Here is a 12,733-nt window from a genome sequence, read left to right as displayed (position 1 = left end):
CTCTGGCCCCTGGAAACGTGTGTAGCCTTTCTCATAGCCTATGCATGCAGAAGGACTTGTAGTCTTTTACTTTATCTTATTTCCTATATTTAGATTTTGTTTCCAGGAAAAATTTGTTTTAAAGGGCTTAAGGTGACTGAACTGCAATTGGCTCCAGAAATATAGGAATTGTTTTCCTGCTATCATGTAACATGAAATAAGACATATAACCCAGATAAACTGCTTAGAGATCCTCATCCAAACATGCTTTAGGAATAAATGCTGTGTGTTTTATTACTATGCTTTATTGTAAAAATTTAATAATGGTAACAAATATAATTAACTTAAAATAAATTTCACTTACTGAAACTCCATTAATATGGACTTTGTGACAGTTTCACAAAGCTTGGTTGTAGTTTGATCTTTGAACTATTTGTGAAGAAACAATTTGTTCAGCAAATTGATACCATAAATAGATATGGGGAAAATGTTTCTTCCATTAAAGGGAGCAGTTTCTTTCTCTTTTAAAGCATGTTCAAGTGCTATTTACATTCTAACTTATCCCAGAATACTTCTTCCTTTTTCACCAGTTTACCCCAGCTTGTAATTAGATCCCAGGAATAAGCCCTGAGTGAAGAGGAAGGACTCTGAGTGCCTGGGCTCTCTTTCCCAGCAGCCCCGGTGTGAGCTCAGGTCAGGACTGTCATCTTGCAGGAGCTCCCGCCCTGACACCGCCTCCCCTGCACTGCCTCTTTATACATTACAGTTGGAAGTCGCAAGGGCTGGCCCTGGCTCTGCAGTGACCTCATGGTGAAGGTCATCTTGCCCCCTCAGTCTAAAAACGTGGACCTTATGCACCTCAGTGAAAGGACAGCCACAGGGATGCTTGAGTGGGGTAATCTTTGTAACCTAAGTGAAAAGACAATCATGGAGGATCTCTGGTTAGGACAGGGTTTCTCTGTTGATTGGTGTATAACATGAAGCCCAGAGTTGAATGCAGGCCAATGATAACACTCTCTTTTGCTTTTTCTTCTTTTTTATCCCGAGGACATTTTTTCCATTTTTTGTTCAGGTAGAGTGGGAGGGAGAGAGAGAAACATCGATGTGAAAGGAACACATCGAGTGGCTGCCACCCGCACAACCGACCAGGGCCGGGGACAAACTGCAACTGAGGTATGTGCCCTTAGCAGGAACCAAACCCGGGTCTCTCAGGACCGCAGGCCGACGCTCTAACCACTGAGCCAAACCGGCCAGGGCTGCTTTTTCTTCTTAAAAAAGAATTGCCTCAACATTTGACACAGAACTTACCCTTGTGTTTTCACTTTTACATCCAGACATTCGTGATGTATCCAAATGCATGCTTTTTTTTTTTTATCCTTACCCGAGGACATTTTTCCATTTTTTGTTCAGGTAGAGTGGGAGGAAGAGAGAGGAACAGAGAGAGAGAGAGAGAGAGAAACATCGATGTGAAAGGAACACATCGAGTGGCTGCCACCCGCACGACTGACCAGGGCCGGGGACAAACTGCAACCGAGGTACGTGCCCTTAGCGGGAACCGAACCCGGGTCTCTCTGGACCGCAGGCTGATGCTCTAACCGCTGAGCCAAACCAGCCAGGGCCATGCTTTTAAAAAATAGCACTGGTGATGTTAATTCTGATTTTAAAATACAGTAAAAGGGGCCAAATGAGGGCCAGATGCCATATTCTATGTTTAAATTCTAATTACTTGTTAGCTATTATGTAACTTGTATGGTGCTGATATGTAAGACTGAGAAATGATGAAATCATAATTACCTTTATAAAACAGGCAACGTCTACTTCGATCTGCAGTCGAGAGGAGACAAGTATGGCAAACTGGTCGGCGTGGCTCCTGGTCCTGTTGCAGAGCCAGGTAGGTCGAGCCTCGTTCTCCAATCTCGGAGGGTTTGGGGGCGCTGAGGCACAGACTTGGCTTCTGCTTTCCCATTGCTCAGTGGAGACCCCTACTCTCTCAGAGGTGGTGATGATGCCAGAGAGTTGATCACAGTTGTGTTTTAAATTTTGTTTTTTCAAATAGAGAAACCTTGTAGAGTATATAGGTCGCACAGCTTGTGACACCTCCCCTCTCCACTTCTGCCTGGTTCTCCAGCTTTTCTCCCTGGAGACAGCACATTCGCATATGAAACGTGCATGTTAGATTTCTTCATGTGCTGTCAAGGCTTGATAGCTCATTTCTTTTTAGCACTGAATAATATTCCATTATCTAGAATATACTTAGCATGGTTTATCTGTCCATGCACTTACTGAAGGATATCTTGGTGGTTTCCAAGTTTTGGAATGTAAAGAGAGCCCAATACTGGCTCATTGTATAACCTTCAACAATAACCTAACCTTTCTCTTCTGAGTCTCTTTACTCTTTGGAATGTGGTTGATATTCTGGTAATTTTCCTTTTTTTTTTTTTTTTTTTTTTTTTTTTTTTTTTATCCTCACCCGAGGACACTTTTTCATTCTTTGTTCAGATAGAGCAGGAGGGAGAGAGAGAGAGAAACATCGATGTGAAAGGGACACATCGAGTGGCTGCCACCCGCACGACCAACCAGGGCCGGGGACAAACTGCAACCGAGGTACATGCCCTTAGCGGGAACCGAACCCGGGTCTCTCCGGACCGCAGGCCAACGCTCTAACCGCTGAGCCAAACCGGCCAGGGCTAATTTTCCTTTTTTACTCTATATGATTTTTTTGGGGGAAAGTCACTCAAACTTAGTTACTAATAAATACAGCTTTCTCACGAGACAGACTATGGAAGCATGAGAGTGCTCAGGTCAGCACATCCCTCGGAAAGAAGTATGACTGCGCGTATTTGAAATCTCAACTCATTCATTATTCGACATACTGACACCGATAGACCTCATGTTACTGGCATATTTTAGGCAAAAGTATTTAGTAGTCCTTCTAGCCATCATGTGGGGAAAGAAAAAAACATATGAATGAGAAGTGTGAGGTTACTTATAAAAAGGAACAGAATCTTAGGGAAGAGCTTCAGTTTTGTGGTGACTTGAGGTTGGCTTATCCAGTCTAGGTTCTCCCTTATTGATCAACCACTTATTTGTTATTGGCAGGTGATTCTGACAAGCGGCATGCCAGCGACTTTGCCCTGTGGAAGGCAGCTAAACCCCAGGAGATATTTTGGGCCTCTCCTTGGGGAAACGGAAGACCTGGCTGGCATATCGAATGTTCTACCATCTCAAGGTAAGGTTTTCCTGGATTCTTCCTGTGTTTGTGTAGATGTGAAAGCTCTAGCAGTGCCTGGCTTGGTCAGTAGAGGGCGCAAGTGGGGCAAGTTTGGTCTCGCTAATGCAGACAAAATAGGCAATTGGGGAAGAAAGCTTAGCGCTCAGATGGGACTGGCTGTAAGGGACACAAGCCATTTCCTACAAGCCAGCTCCAGGTTGCTTTCATCTCTCTGCTGAGGTGGGTTTAGGGAACACTAACCCTGTGGCTGAGGGCCTGGGCGAGGACAGAGCCCCTCAGAGACAGGGGCCAAACCACCTTCCTCTTACCTGGTCTCTCAGTCCACAGACTCACCGCCAAAGCTTGATGAGATCCCATTGATTGTCACCCTCAGTTTCCATGTGTCTGGCTCCCAGTCTTTGATTTGCCTTTTCCACTAGTTCTTCACCTCAGTCAGCACCATGCTCAGGATGCTTCTGTCTTGGGACTCTCCATAAACACAGGTCCTCCTTTGATTCTGAACCCTCCTTTTTGTTTGCTTCTCTTGTCACCATCTACATGTGACTCTTTCATCCCAGGCATCCCCGCTGACTCTGGTCTCCTGAGGTCACCTGGTCAGTGACAGGCAGCCTGATGCTCCTGTTTTTTCCTTGGCCTCTGGGAAACAACTCTCTTCTGGTTTTGGCATCTCTGCTGGGGCCTCCCCCACCTTCTGTTTGATGTCCTCTGCAGACTTCCTTTGGCACTCCCCTTGGTTCTGCCCCTGGCCGCATGCCCCTTTGTGTATGTGTGTTACTGAAGGCAGCATACCGCATATGCTGTCCTGTTCCGTCCCCTTTCACTTAGCAGTCTACCCCAGGAATTCCCTTGTCTCAGTGTGCTGAGCTCTTCATCACTTGTCTCGCTGGTCATGGTGCTGTGTTGTGTGGCTTACGCACTGTTCACTCTGCTAGTACCCTGTGGAGGAGCGTTTGGGTGTTCTCAATACTTTGCTCTTACAGATACCTGCAGTGAATAACCTTGTGTAAGTATTTCCTGTTTGTGGAGGTGAGGGGTTTTCAAGTATCATATTAACTCATAGATATTGATATATTTGATGTGTTTTAGTTCATTGCAAATATTTATTATAATTTTTGTAGTGGAGTTATAATAAGATTTCAAAATTAAAAACAAAGTATGCTTAAGGTGAACATTTCAAACAACTAGCTACACCAAAAATTTTCAGATCAACCAACCCAGTCACCCTCAAATTGGTTGTTGCATGTGGTGCTGTTTTCCAGCTGGGTAGAAACGTATGCATTAGCAGGGGTAACTTCTCCTGTAAGAGCACTCTGCCCTGCGCACCGACCCCACACTGGTTTCATTTTCAGCCCCACGTATGTTTACCCCATGCTACCAGATGGAAAAGCCTCATCCTCCATGGCCTGTTCATCCACATGTTGTTCATTCTAGTTAAGACCCAGAAGGCCTTCTCCGTTTCTACCCTTCCCCCACAGCTGCCATCACCTTTGATGATTTCTACATGGCCCATCTAGAAACACACCCAGGAATTCCTGAGACATCAAACTCACATGTTACTATGAAGCATGGGTCCAACTTTTCATTAAAAACAAACAACTATGTTCAGCTCTCAGTCATACATAAATACATAACCTCTCATATGTATTTATAAATACTTTTGGTTTAACAGCAATGTGGGGTATACATTGGATTGTAAAACATATTTTTAGATTAATTAGTTACTTTTAAAGTAGGTAGAAAGCATTTAATAAATTATAAATCTTTTGTTACCATTACATACCATTTTTTTTTTTTTTAAATCTAAAAAATGAAAATAGGCTTTTATTCCTTCTCAGTTTTCTCTTATTTTAAAATAGGTCTAATGACAACATGAAGGTACCTGGAGAGTATTATGCTAAGCAAAATAAGCCAGTCAGAGAAAGACAAGTACCACATGATCTCACTTATTTGTAGAACATAATGAACAGAATAAGCTGTTGATGAAAAGAGATCCAGAATCATGGAAGTAGGGAACAGAATGACAAACCTCAGAGGGATAGGGCGGGTGGGAAGGGAGGGAAGAGATAAACCAAAGAACTTATATGCAAAACCAATCAACATGGACAGTAGGCTAGGGAAGGTGGGGTGGGGGGAGTGGGAAAGAGGGGGTCAGTAGGGAAAAAGGGGGAACACCTGTAATACTTTTAATAATAATAATAATAAAATAAATAAAATAGGTCTAATGTACAGACAAGAGTAGAGACTAATACAGTGAACACCATGGACCTATAGTTTAACTTTATTAAATCTTAACATCATCGTATTTACTTTGGTTCGTTGTAAAAATGAATCACTCAGTACGAATGAGGCCCCTTATGCTCGCCTGCCCAATCCCGGTCCCTCCCACGTCACACTCTTCTTCAGAGCATTTGAATTGCAAGGACTGTAAGAGATTCTCTAAAACCCGTCACTGAGGATGTACAATAACATAACCTGCTCAGCCACAGTGCGTATCTCTACCGCCATGTGACTGGGACACGTGCAGATTTTTCTGGAGCCTGGGAGCCAGTGGCAGAAGAGTCAATCTTCAGCTGGAAGGGACCTCAGCAAGGCTATGACATCTTTGAAAATGTCTATTTTGACCATTTTTAGAAAATTCACGATCGTCTGTGCTCCAGCCTCGTTGTCTGGTGGGGAACGTGGCCTCATCACCCCAGCCCCCACAAGCCAGCATTTCCGCTGTGCTGATTGTTGTGTTTGTAATCGACTTTTGCATTTTTAATGTCTTCTGAAGCAGCCGCTGGTGAACTGGATTGTTCCTACTGGAACAGGTTGTTTTTGCAGGTGGTCAGGTGAGAGGTGCACAGGCTTTGAGTGGTCTGCCAGCCGCACTGTCCCGCCAGCCACTTAGTTACGGTGTGCAGCTTGGTAAGGCGGGAGATTCTCCAGGATGAATAGCAGAGCATTGTGGAGGAAATGCCGACAGTCGTGCTCTGATTTGAATTCTGTTTGTGAAATATGACCACTAAATATTTAAATTTTCAAAAGCCAAATGAAAATTTCTCTTGGTTTTTTAGTTCTGTCTCACTTGTTAAAGTTGGAAAACTGCTAAACTTAACCTACTGAAAGTAAGAAAAGGTAATTTTGTAAGTTTTTAAAAAACATGTATTTGGAGCAAAGAATGAAAATTTTTTTACTAGGAGGAAAAGCTATGAATTAGGGATTTTTATGAATCAAGTATCTTTAGTAAGAGGAGAAGCTATGGATGAGGAATTTTATGGAGTAAAGACAGAATTTTAGTTTCTGTTTGCATCAGTTAAATTTTCACACATGTTGATTTAAAATTGAGATCTATTTTATTTAGTGCACAAAGACTGGAAGGGTTAAACATAAGATGAGGTTTGGAGAAACATGTTTTCTGATTGAATTAATTCACGGCTCTGTGCTGTGTCTTGCAGTTTGGTGTTTGGAAGTCAACTGGATATTCATTCAGGTGGGATAGACCTAGCTTTTCCGCATCATGAAAATGAAATCGCACAGTGTGAGGTCTTTCATCAGTGCCAACAATGGGGAAATTATTTTCTACATTCTGGTAAGTAATGGCTTCACATCAATTTGTTCAGTTTCAGTTCTGTCAATTTCTTTTTTTACTGGTGAAACAGCTACATTTGGAAATACATAGATCAGCTAAAATAGGTCAAGAAATGGAGTTGTCTCCTAAATTGGTTTTTGAATTTCTGTCAGTTGGACATGAATTTCCTTGGGTAGGAATGAGTCTGCCTCTTTGGAACTGAACTATGAATGACAAGACTATGGAAAAGGTTTTACAGTGCTGTTCTATATAAGTTTCTTTCTAATAAAACTATTAAGGAATTTAAAATAGTATGATGTAATCATTATATTAGGAATATGCCAATTTTGAGCTATAATATTATGGCCATATCTATCTGTCCTCCTTTAATACCACTGCCTCTCATTTTACTATTCAAAAAACATAGTTGGTTAACACCAGCCATTTGTTCTCGGAAGTAGACTGTGAAACAAACAGCATCCTTGAGCATAGCCATTTTGGAATTTCCTTTGATGCATGGGAAGATTCATATGTCCAAATTTTGACAAAGGTCGTGGGGGCAACGACGAACTGGTTTTATTACCTTTTTGGAATGGACAGCTAAGGTATTTGGGGTGAAGAAAGATAAAGGGTTTTTGGTAGTGATAGGGTTGGGAGATGAAGATAATCAACATCTAAAATACAGCGCATTAACAATAACATTTCTTTAAGTCCTTGAATTAAGGAAGTTAGGTTTGTCTAGTGAAATAATGTTAAATGCAGAGACACTCCAGTTTTATAATATGCAGTAGGCTGCTTAAAGTCCGAAGTAAGGATTCACTTGGGTTTTTTTCATGGCAGTAAATGGATGAGGCTGCTCGCCCCGAAGGGCATTTACTGCAGTGTCTCCTTTACTCCTAAAGTGTCCTGGGTGTCATTCCCACCCTCGCTGTGTGTGTGCTAAAGATGCCCCGGGAACTAACATCTCCATCCTTTGCAGTGACCTATAGTGTGTTAAAGCAGTCTGAAAGCAAACAAAGCTGGCCCTGGCCTATTTGGCTCGGTGGTTAGAGCGTCGGCCTTTGGACCAAAAGGGTCACGGGTTTGATTCCTGATCAAGGTCACGTCCCTGGGTTACAGGTTGGATCCCCTGGGGTGAATTTGGGAGGCAACCAATCAATGTGTCTCTCTCACATTGATCTTTCTCTCTCTCTCCCTCCCTCCCTCCCTCCCTCCCTCCCTCCCACTCTCTCTCAAAAATCAATGAAAAAAATATCTTCAGGTGAGGATTAACAAAAAAAGAAAGAAACAAAGCTGGCCCAAATGCTGTGTATGGCACACGAGCTGTTTGTTCTCTAGTACTCCATTTAATTTTCCTGGATAGAACTCAGCAGTAGCCAAAATCCACTTCATTTTTGCCCGCGATGTGCCTTACTACACAGATTCCCTAAATGAAGGCAACGGCCTGGCTGGTGTGGCTCAGTGATTGAGCCTCAGCCCTTGCACCAGGAGGTTGCCGGTTCAATTCCTGGTCAGGGCACATGCCTGATCCCCAGTGGGGGGCATGCAGGAGGGGGGCCAGTTGATGTTCTCTCTCATCGATGTTTCTTTCTTTCTCCCTCTCCCTTCCTCTCTCTCTAAAATCAATAAAGAAAAAAAATTTTTTTTTCAATATATAGTATAATTACCAAACAAAATAATAATAGTAAATGAAGGACAAAGGCCTGCTTATCCTGGTTTCATTTTTTTCCCTCCACCATATTTTCTGTTTGGGAAGTTAGAGCTTGATCCCTCCGCATACACTGCATGAGTTAATGCTCGTGAGGAGTTACGGTTTGCTGTGAACACTGGGAAATGCAGGGTGCCCTTCAGTGAACTGTGGATCTAGGGATCACAAAGGTAATTCAGTAGTACTAATACTGACACCTCTTCAGGCTCTGTCAGTTAATGACGAGGTGTTCGGTGTCCATAAAACAGCAGGTCTTGTTTACCTTTGAACATGAGAATGGGAAAGGGCTTTTGTTACTGTGTGTTGTTGTGACTCTTACCACCTGTTAAGGCACTGGACTCTTCTTTGTTCTACTTGTGCCCTGTTCTGGAGAAACGGCACTGTCTCCTAACACACAGCAGAATGAATCCTTTTTATAAAAAAACTAAATTCATTGGGGTAACATTGGTTAATAATTATATGCTTCAAGTATACAATTCTATAATACATCATCTATATAAAAATACATCATCACTACCCAAAATCTAGTTTCTGTCATCATACATTTGACCTCCTTTACCTTTTAAAAAAAATTTTTTTTTCCCTTTATTGATTTTAGAGAGAGAGAGAAACATCAGTGAGAGAGAACATCGATTGGCTGCCTCTTACATGCCCCTTATTGGGGTTCAGGCCCCCAACCTGGGCATGTGTCCTGACCAGGAATCGAACTGGTGACCTCTTGGTGCATGGGACGATGCTCAACCACTGAGCCACACTGGCCAGAATCCTGTACCTTTTTCATTCTCCACCCACCCTCCTTCCTTTCTGGTAACCACCACACTGTTTTCTGTGTCTATGAAATTACTTGTTTGTTACTTTCTGTTTTATATCCCACATATGAGTAAAATCATATGATTCTTGTCCTTTTCCGTCTGAATTAGTTCACTTAGTATGGTGCTCTCAAGATCCACCCATGTTATTGCAAATGGCAGTATTTTATCATTTTTATGGCTGAGTCGTACATATGTACCATTGTTTATATGTACCACATCTTCTTTATCCAGTCATCCATCAAAAGACACTTAGGTTGCTTCCATGCCTTGGCCACCATGAATAATGTTGCAGTGAACAGAGCAGTACATATGTCTTTACATTAATACTGTTTTTCTGAAATAAATGGTTGGAAGATAGAGTTAATCAGTCACTTGTGTCATTTTCCAGATATTGTCAACTTAAAAAAAATTAATTGTGCTTGGTGCATATGACACGTTATGTGGTATCACATAGTAAAGGTGACATTTCTTTTTGGAAGCCACGTTTTTACCAGTTCTCGGGAAAACAGGCCCTGCAGCCAATTTTTGTGTTTAAAGTCATGTCAGAAAAAGCTGAAGCATCTTATTAGGAAAGGAGAGGCCCTCCCTTTGAAGTGAGCCTTATGAAAACACAGCCCAGGAAGAATTCCAGGCTCCCACTGAGAAGTGTCTGACACATGGGTTTGGTTTTCCTCGGGCCTTTCACATAGATGGGGTGAAGTGATACCAAGGTCTTGATAAGTCTGTGAAATCCAATTGCAAGAGAAAATCTAATGACTCACTCCTGGAGACCTGCAAGCCCTACATTGCGATTCTGAACATCTGTAAACAAGCTTTCATTGCCTGGTGCCTGGTTTGTAAAACCAGAGATTTGTCATGTTTTCAGGTGTTGGGTCAGTTAAATTGTTTCTAATTTACAGGAAAGGGGGAAAGTGTGAACTGTTTCTGTGAGTGTCACGGTTCATCTGCTCTTGTCTGAGTTCCGAGTCAGCAGTGGTTCCATCCATCGCCCACTGTGGGCTGGGTGGAAGCGGCACAGCTGTGGGTTCCATCTTCCTGGAGGGTCGACTGTGGGTGAAGATTTGGGGGAAATCTTATATCCACATATACATGGGTATTTGCATATTGGAGAATGCAGCCCTTTGGCTCAGGCGTCTGTTGGAGAAGCTCCCGCTTCAACTTCTTGCCCTCTCCAGATGGGAGGGAGGAGTCCCTCTCTGCCCACCCACTTCAGAACTGATGACTTTGCTTTTGTTTCAGGACATTTGCATGTGAAAGGCAAGGAAGAAAAAATGTCCAAATCCCTGAAAAACTACATCACTATTAAGGTAAGGAGCTCTCCATAGCGCCTGCATTGCTGCCAGCTTGCTGCACCTGTGTCAGAAGATGTGCGTGAGACCCACATCTCTGTCCCAGTTTCCCTGCCCCCTTTCTCCCTGGCCCAAGGGGCTTCTACTTTGGGGTTTAAATTACTCTCTTTTTGCCTTTTTTTTTTTTAATCCCCACCCAAGGACATTTTTGCATTTTATCTTCAGATAGATTGGGAGGGAGAGAGGGATGAAGAGAGAGAGAGAAACATCGATGTGAGAGAGACACATCGAGTGGCTGCCACCCACATGACCCCAACTGGGGCTGCCATCCACATGACCCCAACTGGGGCCGGGGACAAACTGCAACCGAGGTGCGAGGTGTGTGCCGTGCCCTTAGCGGGAACCGAACCTGGGCCTCTCTGGTCCGCAGGCCGACACTCTAACCGCTGAACCAAACCGACCAGGGCGAGAATTCGCCTTTTAAAATTGTATTTTTTGGTCATTCTTAGTATATTCACAGAGTTGTACAACCTTTACCACTATTTAATTAAAGAACATTTCATTACCTCGAAAAGAAACTCCACATCCTAACAGTCACTTCTCATTCCCTGTCCCCTGCAGCCCCTGGCAACCACAAGTCCTTTCAGTTTCTGCAGACCTCCCTGTTCTGGGCTTGCATTCTTTTTACTCTTAGACGATGTCCCGCGGATGTTTTAGGGTCAGAATACACATGTACAGTCAGAGTTTAATTATTTTCTCTGAGTGGTGTCCCCTTTGCTACATAGCAGGCTCGTGTGTTCAGTTTGTTTCCAGTTGGATGGTATCTTCCCTCTTTTTTGATCCACCTTATTTTTCAAATATGTCAGACATTGTCAGGGTTTGGCAGTTAACACTATGAAGAGAAGCTTAGACATTGAGCCTTCCTTGCACCCTTTCACCCATCTCTGTAGTAATTGTTAGGTTTGTTCCTGGGTTGTTTTTTCAGGTTTCAGTTTACAAAAATAAGACATCTGTATAGGAATTTTCTACTCCTTCTTACACTGATGCAATATATGATATATCCTGTAATGACTATACCCTCCCCCCAACAATATAAGTAATGTTATACTTTGATTGTAGAAGTAATGTATTTTGTTGCAGAAAGTTTGAAAAGTACAGACAAGGCAAAGCAGCACATGGTAGGAAGTGCAGAGGTACAAATGTGGGAAGCATAGTTCCTTGCAGCCCAGCTGTTTCCTCCTACAGCAGCTGTTATGAGTTTCTTAGAAGGCACAGTGTGTGTGTGTATGTTTACATGTCTCTAGAAACATATTTCTCATTTTTTTTCTTTCCACACAAGTGGTGGCAGTGTTTGCACTTGCTTTATTTACTTATGAGTCTTTTGCATTAATCAGTTTTCTTCCATATGGAGTTAATTCTCCTGAATGGCTGAGTCATTCATTGTTGGGTGCACCTTAATTTAAATGATACCCTCTTGATGGCCACTTACATCAAATTTTCTACTGGGGTATGTGCATTTAAAGCTTTCATACATTACAAAGTCTGCATTACTTTTCATGACCACTTAGTGGTCCACTGGGGTGCCATACCAGGGCTGAGTTATTTCCCTGCGGTTGGACTTTGTAGGAGATCTGCATTCTAGTCTCCAATACTGGGACGAGTACACATTTGCACACCCAGTGATTAATAACACAGGGTAGCTGTCCATCGGGGGATGGCACACGTGCAGAATGTTCTGGATACAACCTCTGATAATTTAGCAGTTCGTGTCACCTACATTCCCACCATCAGTGTAGGAAAGTGTCCATTTTCCTTGCCCACTCAAACTTAGAAGAATCCTAATCAGGTTAACATTTTTCCTGTCAATTTGGTGAAAAATGAAAACTTAAAATTTAAATGTCCATTTCTTTATTACGGTATATTTGCTGTACATATTTATTGGCTTTTTATTTTGTGTTTTTGACTAGTCTACAACCTCCCATGGCCCATACTTCCTAGAAGATGTTAAGCTGTTGCCCTATAGGTTAAAAATATTTGTCTGCTTCCTGGTTTCTGGCTGAAGAAAGTTTTCCTGCCTGTCCTCATTATGTTGGAGACTACCAGTGGGTTTTTATAACACAGGCACACCTCACTTTATTGTGCTTTGCTTCACTGGGCTTCACA

General features: G+C 42.6%; 1 protein-coding gene across 6 annotated transcripts in view; it reads left to right on the top strand.

The window, feature by feature from the left end:
* CARS2 (cysteinyl-tRNA synthetase 2, mitochondrial) overlaps positions 1 to 12,733 on the top strand; it is a 52,759-nt gene that overhangs the window by 21,780 nt on the left and 18,246 nt on the right. For all 6 annotated transcript variants that reach the window (XR_004958143.1, XM_036250412.1, XM_036250415.1 and 3 more), the window contains 4 exons: positions 1,787 to 1,870; positions 3,079 to 3,208; positions 6,649 to 6,782; positions 10,521 to 10,588. Coding sequence is in view for 5 of the 6 variants with exons in the window: in XM_036250412.1 (XP_036106305.1) it covers positions 1,787 to 1,870; positions 3,079 to 3,208; positions 6,649 to 6,782; positions 10,521 to 10,588 (416 nt within the window). In the remaining variant the exon portion in view is untranslated. The remainder of the gene's footprint in view (positions 1 to 1,786; positions 1,871 to 3,078; positions 3,209 to 6,648; positions 6,783 to 10,520; positions 10,589 to 12,733) is intronic.

This window comes from Molossus molossus, unplaced genomic scaffold (genome assembly GCF_014108415.1).
Source record: "Molossus molossus isolate mMolMol1 unplaced genomic scaffold, mMolMol1.p scaffold_m16_p_9, whole genome shotgun sequence".
Classification (NCBI taxonomy): Eukaryota; Metazoa; Chordata; class Mammalia; order Chiroptera; family Molossidae; genus Molossus; species Molossus molossus.
This window is presented reverse-complemented; position numbering and strand designations above follow the sequence as displayed.